Source organism: Lithobates pipiens, unplaced genomic scaffold, assembly GCF_037356315.1.
Source record: "Lithobates pipiens isolate NorthernLeopardFrog02 unplaced genomic scaffold, aLitPip1_a1.2 Scaffold_18, whole genome shotgun sequence".
In the NCBI taxonomy this organism is placed as follows: domain Eukaryota; kingdom Metazoa; phylum Chordata; class Amphibia; order Anura; family Ranidae; genus Lithobates; species Lithobates pipiens.
In genome coordinates this window covers 146,826,985-146,845,310 of record NW_027507758.1, presented here as the reverse complement: position 1 = coordinate 146,845,310, position 18,326 = coordinate 146,826,985, and the positions used below count along the sequence as shown (strand labels likewise).

The 18,326-nt window shown below is 40.6% G+C and overlaps 1 protein-coding gene across 7 annotated transcripts in view; it reads right to left on the bottom strand.

Moving 5' to 3' along the window:
* Positions 1 to 18,326, bottom strand: part of SCAF8 (SR-related CTD associated factor 8) — a 315,849-nt gene that overhangs the window by 239,578 nt on the left and 57,945 nt on the right. For all 7 annotated transcript variants that reach the window (XR_013276655.1, XR_013276654.1, XR_013276656.1 and 4 more), the window contains 5 exons: positions 10,124 to 10,207; positions 7,809 to 7,853; positions 5,908 to 6,069; positions 4,234 to 4,387; positions 1,177 to 1,307 (listed from right to left, as the gene is read on the bottom strand). Coding sequence is in view for 2 of the 7 variants with exons in the window: in XM_077486235.1 (XP_077342361.1) it covers positions 1,177 to 1,307; positions 4,234 to 4,387; positions 5,908 to 6,069; positions 7,809 to 7,853; positions 10,124 to 10,207 (576 nt within the window). In the remaining 5 variants the exon portion in view is untranslated. The remainder of the gene's footprint in view (positions 1 to 1,176; positions 1,308 to 4,233; positions 4,388 to 5,907; positions 6,070 to 7,808; positions 7,854 to 10,123; positions 10,208 to 18,326) is intronic.

Genomic DNA, 18,326 nt, shown 5'->3' with positions numbered 1-18,326 from the left:
TTACCCACTATAAAATCCTTTATTGGAATTTGCAAAACCTCCTGTATCTAAATACGTTTCATAACATGTTTCTTATTGTTGACTAATATTAATTGCAGGAATTGTCAAATTTGCGTTTTTAGAACATGTGTATAAAACAAACTAAATATTTTCAGAATCCTTAACCACTTCAGCCCGGAAGAATTTACCCCCTTCCTGACCAGAGCACTTTTTGCGATTCGGCACTGCGTCGCTTTAACTGACAATTGCGCGGTCGTGCGACGTGGCTTCCAAACAAAATTGGTGCCCTTTTTTTCCCCACAAATAGAGCTTTCTTTTGGTGGTATTTGACCACCCCTGCAGTTTTTATTTTTTTTGCGTTATAAACAAAAAAATAGTAACAATTTTGAAAATAAACGCATTATTTTTTACTTTTTGCGATAATAAATATTCTCCAAAAATATATAAAAAACATTTTTTTCCCCTCAGTTTAGGCCGATACGTGTTCTTCTACATATTTTTGGTAAAAAAAACAAACAAACAAAAAAAAAAATCACAATAAGCGTTTATTGATTGGTTTGCGCAAAAGTTATAGCGTCTACAAAATAGGGGATAGTTTTATGGCATTTTTATTAATAATTTTTTTTTACTAGTAATGGCGGCGATCAGCGATTTTTAGCATGACTGCGACATTATGGCGGACATATCTGACAATTTTGACACATTTTTGGGACCATTGGCATTAATACAGCGATCAATGCTTTAAAATTGCATTGATCACTGTAAAAATGTCACTGGTAGTGAAGGGGTTAACCACTAGGGGCGGGTTAAGTGTGTCCTAGGGGAGTGTTTCTAACTGACAGGGAGCAGACGATCAGTGTTCTGTCATTAGGCAGAACGGGGAGATGCTGTTTACATCGGCATCTCCCCATTCTTGAGCTCTGTGACACGATCGCAGGTATCCCGACGGCGATCGCGTCCGCAGGTCCCATGGGCACGGTCACGGAGCTTGCGTGCGCACAGCGGGAAATTCAAAGTAACGTACGGTTACGTTGCTTTGCCCAGCTGTGCCATTCTGCTAACGTACATATGCGGACAGCGGTCGGCAAGTGGTTAAAAAAACAATATGTAAAATATCAGAGCTTAGTAAAGCAATCAAACTTTCAATAAATATTGAACAAAATTGTTAAACCATACCTGTTGCCCCTGAGGACTTTGTAATATCTGAGCCACTGCGGCTAGGGTGTCTGTACTGGTTATCTGAGCAATCCATGGGTCAGGCATGCTTTGAGAAGCATTTGCGGGAGTAACTGGAGTGGCTGGCGTGCCTTGAAAAAAAAATCATATTTTTATTAGAGGCATGCTTTTATACATTTTAGGACCATAAAGTGAAAAGTGAACAGATTTTTCTTTTATTTACAGTCTTTACTGTACATTTTTCATAGAAAACACGGGGGAGGAGGACTGTGTCACAAACAGACTATTTCTTTTTTGTAGAATACAAAAGGGAGAGAGGGGTTGTGGCAAGGATCAAACTTTCTTTTCATTTAGCGCTGCTGCACAAGAATTTTCGAAATATACAGTTATCCAGTACACAACCAATCTTTTTTTGTATTTTAAATAAATATAATTTTCAGGACTAAAGACTAAAAACCATTTTATTTTGATCAGAAGGGGCTTTAGAGTCTGAACATTTTCTGCAATTCTGGAAAGCTGACAGTGTAATTAGATTCTCTGCTGTTCAAATCTATCCAGAATGCACACAAATATATGATTCAAAAAATCTTTTCATGTGACAACACTGGAGAAACTACACTTTGCTACAATGTAAATTAGTGAGTGTACAGCTTGTATAACAGTGTAAATTTGCTATCCCCTCAAAATAACTCAACACACAGCCATTAAAAAGTCCTAACCTGCTGGAAGCAAAAGTAAGTACACCCGTATGTGAAAATTTCCAAATTGGACCAAATTAGCCGTTTTCCCTCACCGAGGTCATGTGACTCGTTAGTGTTACAAGGTCTCAGGTGTGAATGGGGAGCAGCTGTGCTAAATTTGGTGTTATCGCTCTCACTCTCTCATGCTGGTCACTGGAAGTTCAACATGGCACCTCATGGCAAAGAACTCTGAGGATCTGAAAAAAAGAATTGTTGCTCTACATAAAGATGACCTAGACTAGGCTACAAGAAGATTGCCAAGACCCTGAAACTGAGCTGAAGTACTGTGGCCAAGACTATACAGTGGTTTAACAGGACAGGTTCCACTCCGAACAGGCCTCAACATGGTCGACCAATGAAGTGGAGTGCACATGCTCAGCATCATATCCAGAAGTCGCCTTTGGAAAATAGACATATGAGTGCTGCCAGCATTGCTGCAGAGGTTGAAGGGATGGGGGGGTCAGCATGCCAGTGCTTAGACCATACGCTGCACACTGTATCAAATTGGTCTGCAAGGCTGTTGTCCCAGAAGGAAGCCTCTTCTAAAGATGATGCACAAGAAAACCTGCAAACAGTTTGCTGAAGACAAGCAGCTTAAGAACATGGATTACTGGAACCATGTCCTGTGGTCTGATGAGACCAAGATAAACTTATTTGGTTCAGATGATGTCAAGCGTGTGTGGCAACAACCAGGTGAGGAGTACAAAGACAAGTTTGTCTTGCCTACAGTCAAGCATGGTGGTGGGAGTTTCATGGTCTGGGGCTGCATGAGTGCTGCCGGAACTGGGGGACTACAGTTCATTAAGGGAACCATTAATGCCAACATGTACTATGACATACTAAAGCAGAGCATGATCCAGTCCCCTCAGAGACTGGGTTGCGGGCAGTATTCCAACATGATAACGACCCCAAACACACTTCTAAGATGACCACTGCCTTGCTAAAGAAGCTGAGGGTAAAGGTGATGGACTGGCCAAGAATGTCTCCAGACCTAAACCAATATTGAGCATCTGTGGGGCATCCTCAAACAGAAGGTGGGGGAGTGCAAGATCTCTAACAGCCACCAGCTCCATGATGTTGTCATGGAGGAGTAGAAGAGGACACCATTGGCAACCTGTGAAGCTCTGGTGAACTCCATGCCCAAGAGGGTTAAGGCAGTGCTGGAAAAAAATGGTGGCCACACAAAATATTGACACTTTGGGCCCAATTTGGACATTTTCACTTAGGGGTGTACTCACTTTTGTTGCCAGCGGTTTGGACATTAATGCCTGTGTGTATTGAGTTATTTAGAGGGGACAGCAAATTTTCCCTGTTATACAAGCTGTACACTCGCTACTTTACATTGTAGCAAAGTGTAATTTCTTCAGTGTTGTCACATGAAAAGATATAATAAAATATTTACAAAAATGTGAGGGGTGTACTCACTTTTGTGAGATACTGTTTCTCTGTATAGAGTATCAATTACAAAAAAATGCACCATAAGTGAGCAGCCACAATTGGACATTCATATTTCGCCAAGAATTCTAGGTGACTCTCCTCCATTTCTCTTTCCCCTCGCTCTAGCATGGTGTTTCCCCTCAGACCCTGAAACATCATTCCTCTCCCTCTTTTTCCCTTCTTGTTTTTTCTTTGTCCTTTTTCTTAGATGAAGAAAAGCTCTGGATGATGGTCTTTATTGCCACTCGACCACTCAAGAACTACAATGATGTTTAACTAGTGCACTTGTTGGAACCTTTGGCTTGCATTGTGACATTTATGCGCTACTACCATATATCTGTTGGAATTGTACCCACTTTTCTTTTTACCCCAATGTTCTTTGTACGCTGCCTTATTGTACCCGTTTGTTTTGTACCACCTTTCTATTAAAAAAATTTTTTTTAAAACTCAATAAAAAATTTGTGAAAAAGAATTTAGCGTCATGAAAGCAGCAGTTATTCATTTTTTTCATTTCTAAAATTATAGTGTTTTTTTTCCCCAAACAATGACAAAGTGACAAAGGTTTGCAAACATTAAATAATTAAATACAAATGGCAAAAAACGTTCAATTTCCCTTTAGTCTCCGTTCACTTATATGTGAATCTGATGCATTTTGAACCGCATTCTATTTGCATAACATGTGAACCGGCAGCCTTCTCAAGGCTGCTGTTTCACACATGTACAGGGCGGCCGCGGTGCAGAGTCCTGTGTGTTTTTCAGTCCAGTTCAGGTGTGCTTTCGGGTAAAAATTTGCACCTGAACTGGTGAACACAATCGCACCAGAATGGTGTGCACATATGTGAACGGGGCCTTAAGTAACCAACTAGATAAAAGCGCTTACCGGGTGTATTGCCAAAAGCTGCAGCAGTACTAGGTAAGACAGGTGTGACAACAGGTGGAGCAATACCAGCAGCCATATCGAGAAGAGGCTGGATAATTTCACTCTTGAAAACACTGTTTTTCTGCCACAGATTCAGTACTCTAACAATCTTGCTCTGTATAAAGATATAAAGTCATACAGATTAAACATGTAACCAGAATTATGCCTAGCGAGATCTAATTTATTGAAAAGAGCAAACTGCAACAGTTTAATGGTACAAGTTACCTACATACCATATCTTATATGAATCTGCATACACTTCAAAATAAATATCTCTAGACTTATATCAATATGTTATGCTTACAACTTAGTTTCCTGTTAACACCTTTCCACTGAGTGCAATGAGTGCATGCATATAGGTCTCACAGAAGCGGGTCTGTATATATGGACTGCCATGTTTGTGCTGAGTGTGCGCTGCAAAGGATGCTCCCAGCACAGAGACTGAGCTCTAACCGCGAGCCCGGGTCTTATACTAACAATAAAGGACCAGGAGGCCCGATTTCCAATCACCCAATTGCTGTAATAGCCTCTGATTGGCTCTTACAGTGATCAGTCTCTGTACAACAAACCCCTGTGTATTTTATCTCTCCTCTTATCTTAAGTTTTACTTTGGATAAAAGTAAAGTGCAGTGTGCAAAGTTATCTGCCAGCTTCTTATATTTCTTAAAGTCTTGGCTAACCCAAACATCTCTTATTTGCCCAATTTCTGTCTAATAAATATAAGTTTGAATTCATTTTGTTATATCTATTTAATAAGTGCAAAAAAATACACGTTCTTGTCAGAAATTCAGAACGGTCTGTGTCCTGTTCTGTTATACGTGAATTTCTGACAAGAACAACATGTATTTTTTTTGCACTTATTGAACAGATATAACAAAACAAATTCCACTGTATTAAAATAGTTGAGAAAGGCTGCATTAGACTAAATTCAGCATTAAACTGTTCAGAGATTTGAAAACAAACACATAAAGAAGTGTGGGAACCTCGATTTCCAGATAGCAATTCATGTTTTTAAAAATCGAGGTTCCCACACTTCCACAGCAAGCTAAGATGTTGTATATATTAGCCAGAAAAGAGGATATGTATATCCACAATTGTTTACATGCTGTATTTTTTTATTTTTTTTATCTATGAACAGTTCAATGCTGAAGCTAAAGTTTAATGCAGCCTCTCTCAACTATTTTAACATGAAGGAAACCTTGAAAACCTTGCTAATAGTTATATCAACACTTTACAGTAGACTAGTCTGATGGTCAGTGGGAAGAATGCTCCTTAAATTTGTGGTCAGTGGGAGGCAATTCTAAGCCCCAACCTTTACAGATGGCTAAATGATGGTGTCAGTGGTAGACATTAGGAAGAAACTTTTGCTGCTGCAATATATCTGCGGCAAATTAGGAGGTTACTCTAATGACACGTGGCATCTACTCACCACCAAATAACAAGTATCAATTTATTAATAATGAAAAAGGTCCAACAGTCCAAAATCAAATCAACCTCTGAAGGAACCCATACAATTCATGGTTGACAAAAGCTGGTCTAATGCAAAAATATAGAAACCCCTGGTCAAAATATGTTTAGCTAATTTTCTCAGGAAAAATAAGGTGAAAAACAACTTCATTTCCATCTATACCATACCTTTTCATCCACAGGACATCGATATAAGTTCTGAAAAGTGTTGATTATGTTATTGCTGAACCTTGGTGCAAAAACATCCTTATCTTGACCAAACTGATGCCTAGATTGTCGAACAATGGAGTCAATAACATACAGTCCAGGAACTTTGTATTCTGGTTTACACTGTAAAATAAAATAAAGCTTTTAAAAAGATGCTCTAAAAAGGGAAACATATAGGTAGGAGAAAACAAATGCTAAAGAACAACTCTGTTAAGCCCTGTTTGTACATAAAATTACCATTTCAGAGACATAATATCCTTGAAAAACATTCAGTCCTTTCTGTGAATTCCTTTACATGTAATGCCTGCATACCTCAGCTGGCACATATGAAAGTCCACAAAAACATTAACAATTGAGTATGGCTGTTACTTCTCATCCTTAGTGTGTGAATATGGACTAAATCTGAACCAGAAAAGAAAAAAGCTCTGAACTTATAATGGAATAGGTGTTTCGCTCTACTACTATAGAGATAGGAGGGCACAGACAAAATGTTTCAGAACCCAGAGTGCTTTTTAGTGCAAACTGAAATCAAACTAATGCCACTCACCCAACTCTTTATGGTATGGCATTGCTTTAGCCCACGTTCACATTGGGACGATTTGGCATGCAATTTGACAGCATGGCTATTGCACCTTCCAAATTGGTGCAGCGCCTCACCAATTCCCAAAAGTAGTTCCTGTACTACTATTGACGGCTTTGGGGGCGATTTGAATAGACATCTATGCATGAACCCGCACAGGTGTCTGTCAAATAGCCCCCAAAGTTGGACTGCATTGCCAGTTTGAAATTGTGCCAGTTCTACTGAACTGGCATGATTTCTAACACACAGCAGTGTGAACCTGGGCTTACTGTGCTAAGGTCTGCACAGCTTACAAACATTACAAACGAATGAATTCCAACCTGTGCCAAGAAATACAAAAGAAAGTCAGGGCCTCTGTCCTTGAAGGTGGGTCGTACAAAATGACTATGATCTAAAAAGCAGAAGCAAATCAAGGACAGAGCAGCCCAAACAGTAGAACTGTAATTTTACACTTGCCAAGCCATAGTTCTCAACTCCACCGGAATCAAATTTTCTCTGCATTTCTAGCTAGTAATTCTAAGTGAGTTACATATGTATCCCATCTACAGTTATTCCCTTAAAAAATCCTGGGATTGCAGGCCGTCCAGAGATCGTGTGAGCACTATAATTGGCTGTCAAAGCGGTCACATGATCTGGAGTGGGGACAGCTCGGACACTGTGCTAGGAGCGTTCAGTGAGGACGCTCTCTCAGCACAGAAACATCTGCCACCGCATATGTGCAGCATGTGGGCAGTAAAGTCTGCCCTTTTGCTGCTGCAAATATGTGTTGCACAAGTGGCAACATGCTAAATATGTTAAAGGAATCTTAATGTGTAATTATGGTTTAGATGAATTTCAGACATTAAAAAAGTGCCTGTCCCCACCATAACGCAGTGTGGGAAACCCCCACTCCATGTATGTTTCCCGCACTGCTTTTCGAAAAGCACACTGCAGTTGCAATCTGCAGCGGGTGTCAAGTTAATGACACCCTAAACACAGGTCGTAAACATTGTGTGTTTATCTGCACTGGATCGCATGGTACAGAAGTATCATGCACGCTGGTTGCAGGGAGTTTTCAAAAGCAACGCTACGTCTGGTGCAATGCAGTGTGACTTCAGCCCATTCAAAATGAGCTAAAAATCACACTGCACTAAACTGCATGTGAATTGCACAGGAATGCGCATCTCACTCCTGTGCAATTCCCACTGTGAACTGGCCCTTAAGAGCAAGTCATACTGAAATCAAGAAAATTTAAAAATCCTCAAACTTTCTTATGTAACTGTGTACAATAACTACAAATTACCTTTTGTATAAACTTCTCAACACTTTGAACAACATGCTTGTAAAACTGTGAAAAGAAAAAAAGAAAAATGGTCAACACTATACAATGTGAATGTTTCATCAATTAATAAGCAGGTTATGGCCAGGTTAGATAAGGGTGATGTATAGTAGGTAAGTACCACCGTATTTTCCGCTCCATAAAATGCGCCCCCCAAAAAAGGGGGAAATGTCTGTGCATCTTATGGAGCGAATATTGTGTTAGAATAGTGGGGCTGACGCATTGTGGGAGTTGTAGTGCAGCACAGCCAGGGAACTCCAACTCCCAGGATCTTGAAGGCAGCGTGCACCAGGGAGTCGGGACTTGGGACCAACGAGACTGGCTTAGGCTGCAGCTTTGCTTAAACCCCTCCCAGGACTGGAGGAGGTCATACAAGGACCTGCTGAGCTAGCACCAGCAGCTGCTATCATTGAGGTGAGAGACCCCGACACCCCTGGGGCCAGCTGATCCCCACATCCCATCTATCTCACCCCATACACCACATTTACTCTGCCCCAGTGTCCACCCAGTAACCTCAAAATAGCCCTTAACACTGTGGGTCCTGCTGGGGGGGCTGGCTATGGTCTGCGGGTCCCGCTGGCCTGTGTGTCCTACTGGCCTGTAGGTCCTGCTGGGAGCTGGCCATGGCCTGCTCCCAGCAGGACCCACAGGTCAGCGGCCAGCAGGGCCCACAGGTCTGCGGCCAGCACCCAGCAGGGCCCGCAGCCATTTGGTTCAGAATATTTTTTTCTGGTTTTTCTCTAAAACATAGGTGCGTCTTATGGTAAGGTTAGAGTTGGCACCACATCCCTTTAAACCTAAACACCTTTCAATTACACAGGTTCTGAGGCTAATTAAATGTAAATAAGGTGCCAAGTGAGTTTAACTCCTTCCCGCCGAGCGTAAGCAGATGTGCGTACTCGGCTTCCGGGGGTTTTACCGGGATGATGCCCGCACCTGCAGGCATCATCCCGGTACCGTTTTTCACAGCGGGCGATCGGCTATCCAGCCATAACAACCGATGCGGCTAAAAGCCGCTCGGCTGTTATGCCGGAGGAGCGTCCCCCCTCCCGCCGCTCTTACTGGTGCTCCCGCTCAATCGGGAGCACCGATACACGACCGGATGCCTCCGGCTGCTGGGCAGGGACTGGAATGAAGCCGTAAGCGGCTTCATTCCAGTCTCCTAATAGTAAACACGGAAGCGACGTCATGACGTTGCTTCCCGTTAACTCGGTTGCCAATGGCGCCGGATTTAAAAATATATACAGTATTCAGAGTCGCCGAAAACGGCGATCTGAATACTTTGAAGTGTAAAGGAGGGATCGGGGGTCTTTAAGACCCCCGATCCCTCCATAAAGAGTACCTGTCACCACCTATTACTGTCACAAGAGATGTTTACATTCCTTGTGACAGCAATAAAAGTGATAAAAAAAAAAAACAATTTAAACAATTTATTAATTTTAAAATAAATGAAAAAAATAATTTTTTTAAAGCGCCCGCCGTCCCCGCGAGCTCGCGAAGCAAAGAAAACGCATATGGAAGTTGCGCCCGCATATGTAAACGGTGTTGAAATCACACATGTGAGGTATGGCCGCAATCGAGCAATAATTCTAGCACTAGACCTCCTCTGTAACTCTAACCTGGTAACCATAAAAAAAAAAAAATTTAAAGTGTCGCCTATTGAGATTTTTAGGTACCGTAGTTTGTCGTCATTCCACGAGTGCATGCAATTATAAAGTGTGACATGTTTGGTATCTATTTACTCGGCGCAACATTATCTTTCACATTATGCAAATAAATTGGGCTAATTTTACTGTTTCGTTTTTTTTAATTCATGAAAGTGTCCCTTTTCCCAAAAAGTTGCATTTAAAACACCGCTGCGCACATACCGTGTGACATAAAATATTGCAACAATCGCCGTTTTATTCTCTAGAGTCTCTGCTAAAAAAATATATATAAATATTTGGGGGGTTCCAAGTAAATTTCTTGCAAAAAATATGTATTTTAACTTGTAAACAACAAATGCCAAAAATAGGCTTAGTCATGAAAGGGTTAATTACCACCTTAATCAGCCACAGAACCTGTGTAATTAATGTGTTTGGGTTTAAAGGGATGAGGTGGCAACCATAAGTCAGGTGTGTTTTATGGAGCGAAAAATACGGTAACTGGAGTTACAGTAAATAATAGGAGGCACTATTATGAGGCATTAGAGATTTTAGTTAAGCCTTTTTAATAAAAAATAAATAAATAAATAAAAAAGCAGATTAAAAAAAAAACAACATTTAATCGAATGTTATTACCTTTAAGGCTTTAATTGCAGACTTGGTGATCTGTGTCATTTTAGCCTTGGAGATGGGAGGCTTGTAATCATTGAGCGAGTACAACTGTAAAAAAAAAACAACAAAAAAGCTTAATAAAACAGTATTCTTTTGTAAGAATATGGAGTCATTTGTTCCACTTCCAGAACCTTCACACAGTTAAAGGAGTCCATGGAGGAACACACCCTTGTTCTTCCTGCTCACGGGGCTGCAATTAAAGTTATAGTAAGGCCTGGTTCACATGCGTTTTTTCAGTTTTTTAGAAACGCACTACAGTCCATTTAACATGATGCGGTCTTCGGAAAGGGTCAGAGCCTTATTTTCAGCTTGTTGTGTTTTTGGTTCAATAGACTTCAATGAAAACCCAGCAGAAACATAAAAACCGCAAGCTCTGCATGTTTTACGTGTTTCCACTGCGTTTTTACAGGTTTTTTCTGCAAAACAACAGATACTTCCCAAAAATGCAAAACAAATAAAAAATGCATCAAAGGTATGTAAAAGTTAAAAAAAAAAAAAAAAAAAAAAAATACACAAAAACACAATTAAAAGCAGGGGATAAAAATCCATTTTTTTTTAATCTAAAAAATCTGATTTTATTTTTATTTAAATCGTTTTTTTTGGGGGTTTTTTAATCAAATTTCTTTTAATAAAATGCTTTTAGAGTAAAGTATTAGTCTTTCTTTTTAGAATACATTAATAATTTAGTTTATTCAGCATGAAATGGGGTTTCGTTATATAGTATGAGGCTATATATTCTGCAATATTTAAATTTTTAGTAAACTCATTCAATGAATCCAAGCTCTGCAAGTGGAGATAGCATGCACTGCATTGATGCATTCACACAATTTCACAGTAACCACGAGATAAAACAAAGATCAGGAATATTTCTTTATCCCATTGTTTTGCAAATCTCTGTACACTACAAACTGTATGATTGAATCAGTTCTGATATCGCTGTTTTACTAACCTGACATCTTATTATTCTAAATCGGAAACCTTCATTTTGTTTGCGAATAATAAAGATTCTAACTACCAGCAAGAATAAGTCCTTACATTTAAAGAGCACCTGTCATTTCAGATCCATCATGGCAGTGCCTGTTAGTGGGCATCCACTCACCTGCTGCCACCACGTCCCTCACCTTGTTGTGTCACTGCCACATCACCAGCCGTCCCATTGAAGTGAATGGGACTGTCGGTGAGTCAACAGCAGGACAGAGGAGGAGCCGCTGCGGGACAGAAATGACAGTTGCTCTTTAAAAATTATGATTTAAAATAAATCTACCCTAATTAAAAGTGTAAAAGAAAAAACAAATCAACCACAACCTACATAGGTGTGAACCAGGCTTTAGACATTGACAGCTGGAAGGCAAGCTGCAACTGCTGGGCTTTCATATTACAAAGCCCAGTGTGGTCAGTAAAAAGCATATCTGGGGAGCATTCCATATTTTTTTTGAGTAAACACAAATCAAAATGACTAAAGACATAAGGAGGCTTCCTCTGGTACCAAACAGGGCATTAAAGTGGAGTTTTCAAACAACAAATCAACATATGTCTCTTCTGCATGAAAAGTTCTTACTTGCCTGCCTGCAAACTTCTTTAGAAAGCACACTGAACTGTACATGCATGTTTAGGGCCAAAGATTTATTTATTGCAGGTAGTTATATAGCGCTGACAACTGTACGCAGCCTTCTACATATATATTATACATTCACATCAGCCCTACCCTCAAGCAGGGCTTGACAAATTTGCTTGGAATCTAGGAGCCAGCTAAAAAAGTTAGGAGCCAGGTCGGTAACGGCAATCCAGACCTGTCCCTGGCCTGACATGGAGACGAGTGAGGGGAGGATAGCGCGGCCCCCCCACCTGTCTCCATGTCATTGCCCATAGCTCTTAGAGGGACATTTTTTATTTTTATTTTTTTTTTTTCAAATGACAATTTTTTTTTTTTTTTTTTTTTTTTTTATTGCATTTTAGTGTAAATTTGAGATCTGAGGTCTCTCTGACCCCAGATCTCATATATTTAAGAGGACCTGTCCTGTTTTTTTCAATTACAAGGGATTTTTACATTCCTTGTAATAGGAATAAAAGTGACAATTTTTTTTTTTTAAAAGCACCGTGAAAAAATAAAAAGTTAAAATAAGAAAAAAAAAAAACGTTTTAAATGCGCCCTGTCCTGCCAAGCTTGCGTGCAGAAGCGAACGCATACGTGAGTAGCGCCCGCATAGGAAAGCGGTGTTCAAACCACACATGAGGTATCGCTGCGTTCGGTAGAGCGAGAGCAATAATTCTAGCCCTAGACCTCCTCTGTAACCCAAAACGTGCAACCTGTAGAATTTTTTAAACGTCGCCTATGGAGATTTTAAAGGCTAAAAGTTTGTCGCCATTCCATGAGCGGACGCAATTTTGAAGCGTGACATGTTGGGTATCAATTTATTCGGTGTAACATTATTTTTCACAATATAAAAAAATTGGGCCAACTTTACTGTTATATTTAATTAAAAAAAATAAGACTTTTTCCCCGAAAATGCGCTTGTAAGTCCGCTGCACAAATACGGTGTGACAGACAGTATTGCAACGACCACCATTTTATTCTCTAGGTTGTTAGAACTCCTAAACACACACACACACATATATATATATATATATATATATATATATATACATACACACATACACACACACACACACACACACACACACACACACACATTTTTTTTTTTTTTTTTATTCTAAGTAAAGGTGAGATGGGTGGGCAGTGAAAGCTTCATTAGCATCGCTGGCTGTCATACCAACAGCCACCACTAGATGGCGCCAGATTACAGAACTAAACATAGGACCACAGAAGGCCTCAAAGCCGCGGCCTCAATTACCGGCCGGCGGCGGCGTGGCCCGACACGATCACGCCAGGGGGGGGTGGAAGGAGACAGGATACCCCCGCTGTGCTGCCCCAGGCGCCAGATCACAAATTCTAGTCGCCAATGCGATCTGGCGCCTGGGGTTTGTCGAGCCCTGCCCTCAAGGAGCTTACAATCTAAGGTCCTTAACTCACATTCATACATACACATACAAGGTCCAATTTAGACAGGAGCCAATGAACCTACCAGCATGTCTTTGGAGTGTGGGAGGAAATCAGAGTCCCCAGAGGAAACCCACACAGGGAGAACATGCAAACTCCAGGCAGAAAGTGTCTTGGTTGAAATTTGAACCGACAATCCTAGTGCTGCCAGGTAGAAGTGCTAACCACTAAGCCATTGCGCCTCCCCAGATGAAACATTTTATTTTTTAGTCAGGCAAATTTAAAAGATTGCAAATGTGATATATGAACCAAGAACAGCAGTAGGTGGCATTCCAATGGCTACCCTCAATGCTTTTAAGGGATGCTTTTTTTGTTTCCCTGCTGGTCAGCTCAATTGAGAACACATACAGGGGTGACTGGGTAAGGGGTGTGTTTTTTTTTTTTTTTAAGTCAGCAGCTACAAACACTGTAGCTGTTGACTCTTAATAAGGACACTTACCTGTCCAGGGCGCCCACAATGTCCCCCCCCCCCCCCCCCCCCGAGGCCGATATGTCCCTCGTATCGTGTCCCGGCACCACCATCCTCACTAAGGGAAACAGGCAGTGCACGTATCCTACTGCGCTTTGTGAATGGCCCATTGTGTTTCGGAACACACACACATGTCCCAGAAGGCAATGGGGTCGCTCGCCGAAGAGGAGGAAGCAGTCTAGCAACAGGGGTTTCTGGTAAGTAAATTAACCTCCCTGGCGGTGTGATTATTTCAGATTTTTGATGCTCAAAGCAGTACAATGTATTGCATGGCAATTTGGAGTTTTATATTGTAGGCCTGTAATGCTTAGGAATAACTCACTTAAATCTGTCCAAACAAGAATCTAGTAGATATCCCGGGTAAGATAAAGTTTGAAACGCAAAATCATAAATTATAATATAATAAATAACTATAACAAATAATAATACAATTTATTCAATAATCTAATCAAATTAAAAACACTGAAATTTGCTCAGTTGCATAATTGTCGCTGTCATTACTGATGACGAATTTCCCCACAAATCAGTATCACTCAATTCTGCAAGTGATTCTAATATATTATCGCCGTTTTCTAACTGGTCTAAAACCATTTTTGATGTAAAGGGTTGGTTTTGGTTACTATGGACAACTGCATGCAGGGCACTGGACAAACCACTTGGGACAAAAGGGAGGTGAAATTATTTGATACAGTAATGTAATCTGTAAGATTATAGCGTACCGAAGGTATTGTGTGTTTCACTTTTTGAATTTGGCGCCGTGCTTCATCCCGTGCGTCGCAACGCTCGCAGGGAACGGAGCCAGCTCTGTGATACATCGACCGGAGACACCGCTGTCGCAAACTGTGGGGAGACATCGCTTGATCCAGGGGACAAGGTAAGTAACTGTACCTGGATCCTGCGATGCCATCCAGAGTGTGGCTCAGGGTTACCGATTTTGGTACTGAAAATCACTCGGGAATTCCGGTTTGGGAGGTTAAGGCTTTATGCACACTGGATATTTCTAGGTCGCTGATCACCACCATTACTGGCACGGAAAATATTTAAACAAGGACATGTAGCAGAATACATTTTTGCCAAAATTTATAAAGAAATTTGTTTTTGTTTTTTCATTAGTATAATCAAAAAAATATTAAACCCAGTGGCGATTAAATACCACCAAAAGAAAGCTATATTTATGTGAAAAAAAAAATGATATAAAACTTTGTTTAGGTATGACTGCGCAATTACCAGTTAGTTAAAGTAGAGCAATGCCGTCATGGCTAGATCACTTAAGTTTTAAAGTCTAAGCACTCAACAGAAGATCCAGATGTCCCCCCCCCCCCCCCCCCCAACCATGGGCGTACCCTGTATGCAAATGGTTTGAGTATATTCTGAACCTGAACATAACCCCTAGGGATAACAGACCCAGAAGCCTTGGCTATTTGCTCAACTCCATTCCTCCCTATTAAGACCCTAATATATAAGCCCCGCTACTCAGTCTCTGTCCCTTCCCTATTTTCTTTCATCTTTAAACTCCATACTCTAGTGAACTCTTGCCCCTCGGTATAGGTGAATAATCTGGCCAATATTCGCACTTTGCAGTATCCACAGACTCTTATAGCGGGTTGCTTGATGTGTCCTAGGAATTAAATTAACTTAACGTTTCCTTACATTCGACTATTACAGTAGGTTTTGATGATCACTCTTATTTTGGTCATTTTGCCTATTTTGTCCAGTATCCTATACTTTATCATTTACTTGTAGTCAATTTCGGTGTATTTTTTGTGTACCTCGTTGTTTTGTAAATGTATTCAGATATTTTACTACATTCATCAATAAAACGTTTCTGTTAAAGTAGAGACCATCCCATTGCACTTGCACTTTGTTCTATTAGGCTAAGTTTACACCTAGCGTATTGTGAACATGTGTTTTTGCACTACATGCATAGGGCAGCTCATTCATGTCAATGGCCTGCCTGATGCAAGCCAAAGAAGCTCCTGTACTTTTTTAGACATTGGGCTTTGCGTGTTTTGGCAAGGTTGTCGCATTACAAAACACACGCCTGCTTAATGCATTTGGGGTGCCAATGAATGGCAACACAAGCCTGACGCGCTTTTTTTGCACACTCTATAAATACGTGCAAAAACACACTTTTGTGCATGTTCACAGCGTGCTCAGATATGAATGGAGACTTAAAAGCTCTTACCACGCTGAATTTAATAGGGGGCTATACCCCCTTCTCTTTTGGTCTTTTTTCCATAATGTTCGATTTCACTTGAAATAGTGTTTTCAAGGAAGTTTCTACTAGCCAAGGTGGATAAAAATCAATGATTTAAAAAAAAATATTTGATTTTATCAAATGTCATTTTAATAAAATGCTTTTGGAGTAAAAATCTATCTAATGATAGTTTTCTATTCAGGATACATTAATAATTTAGTTTATTCAGTATAAAATGGAGCTTAGTTATGTAGCATGAGGCTGTAGATTCTGCAATATTTACATTTTTGGTAAACTCATTTAACCCCCCTGGCGGTATTCCCGAGTCTGGCTCGGGGTGAAAATTCAGAACCAAAAGCGGTAACCCTGAGCCAGAGATCACATCGCAGGATCCAGGATGAGTGTGCTTACCTTAACCCCTGGATCCAGCGATGTCCCTCCGCAGTGCGAGCGGCTCGCCCTCTACTCGATGTATCACGGAGCCGAGCTCCGTTCCCTGTGAGCGCTGCAACGCACGGGGACGGAGAACAGCGCCAAATTCAAAAAGTAAAATACACACATTACATACAGTATAATGTAATCTTACAGATTACAATGCTGTATGTAATTATTTCACATCCCTTTGTCCCTAGTGGTCTGCCCAGTGCCCTGCATGCAGTTTTATATTAAAAAAAACTGTTCTTTATGCCTGGAAACTGGAGATTGTCCATAGCAACCAAAAGTGTCCCTTTACATCAAAAATGGTTTTAGACCAGCTAGAAAATAGCAATAATAAATTAGAATCACTCGCAGAATTGAGTGATAGCGATTTGTGGGGAGATCTGTCATCAAATACTGAAAAGTAATGACAGTGACAATTCTGCAACTGAGCAAATTTCAGTGTTTTTGATTTGATTACATTGAATCATGTTTTATTATTTTTATATTATTATTTGGTATAATTATTTATAATTATTTATTATATTATCATTTATGATTTCATTTTTCAAACTTTATCATACCCGGGATGTCTACTAGACTAGGTTTGGACAGATTTGAGTTATTCCTAAGAATCACAGGACTACAATATAAAATGTCAAAGTTCCATGCAAAATAATTGTACCGCTTTCAGCACCTAAAATCTGAAATAATCATACCGCCAGGGAGGTTAATGAATCCAAGCTCTACAAGCAGAGATAGCATGCACTGCATTCATGCATTCACACAATTTCACAATAACCATGAGATAAAACAAAGTTCAGGAATATTTCTTTATCCCATTGTTTTGCAAATCTATGTACACTACAAACGATATGATTGAATCCGCTTATTATTCTAAATAGGAAACCTTCATTTTGTTTGCAAATATTAAAGATTCTAACTTCCAGCAAGAATGAGTCCTTACATTTAAAGAGCACCTGTCATTTCAGATCCATCATGGAAGCGCTGGTTAGTGGGCATCCACTCACCTGCTGCTGCCACGGCCCTCACCTTTTGTCCCTGCCGTAGCACCAGCCGTCCCATTAAAGTGACTGGGACTGTCATCAACTCAACAGCCGGAGAAGGGGCTGCTGCGGGACAGAGATGACAGTTGCTCATTAAAAATTATGATTTCCATCGAGTTGATTTAAATCAAGCCTTTTTACTAGTGATTTAAATCGAAATTTAAAGTAGAGGTCCGCCCACCACTGCAAATAATTCTAAGCCAGCAGCTACACATACTGCAGCTGCTGGCTTTTAATAACAAGACACTCGCCTGTCCTGGAGTCCATCGATGTTGGCACCGCAGCTGACATTTCCATCAGCTGTCGGGTGCTGCTGCCTCCAGTGCGAGTATGGGAATCCGGCAGTGTAGCCTTACTGCTTAGCGCCGGGAACCCTAATGTGCATGCGTGAGGCACGACTCCTCTCCTACTGGCTGGGTGGCCGGAGGAGGTAGCCCAATGGTGACGTCAATACCAGTGGCTAAGGCTCCCGGAAGTGGGGACAGCATACCTGTGAAAGACTGGTATCCTGCCCCCCCCAAAAGGTGCTAAATGTGGCACCGAAAAAAATAATAATAGTTGTACACATCCATTCATGTGAGAGCTGCAGATTCAGCTCCTTGTTATCCATAAACTCTGTCAGGTGTTCGGAATCCCTCCTCCATACTAGCAGCAGATTGTCTAGAAAACTACCATATCACCATATGTGCCTCTTAAAGGGATTTTCAAGGGAAGGGGATGATTTGGTACCCATGGAGGCCCCACATTTTTGTAGATATTACACTCTATAGAAAATAAAAAAACTCAACAGACAATATCAAAAATTCCTGTAGTCCCTTATTTTAAGTACTGTAGTTATTTAAATGATGTTCCAAAGCTATTAGGCAGGAATTGAAGAGCAGAGTGCTTTAATACCCATCAGAGTCCATATAATACCAGCCTCCCATCGTAAAAAGCCAATAAGGGGCTGCACTAGGATC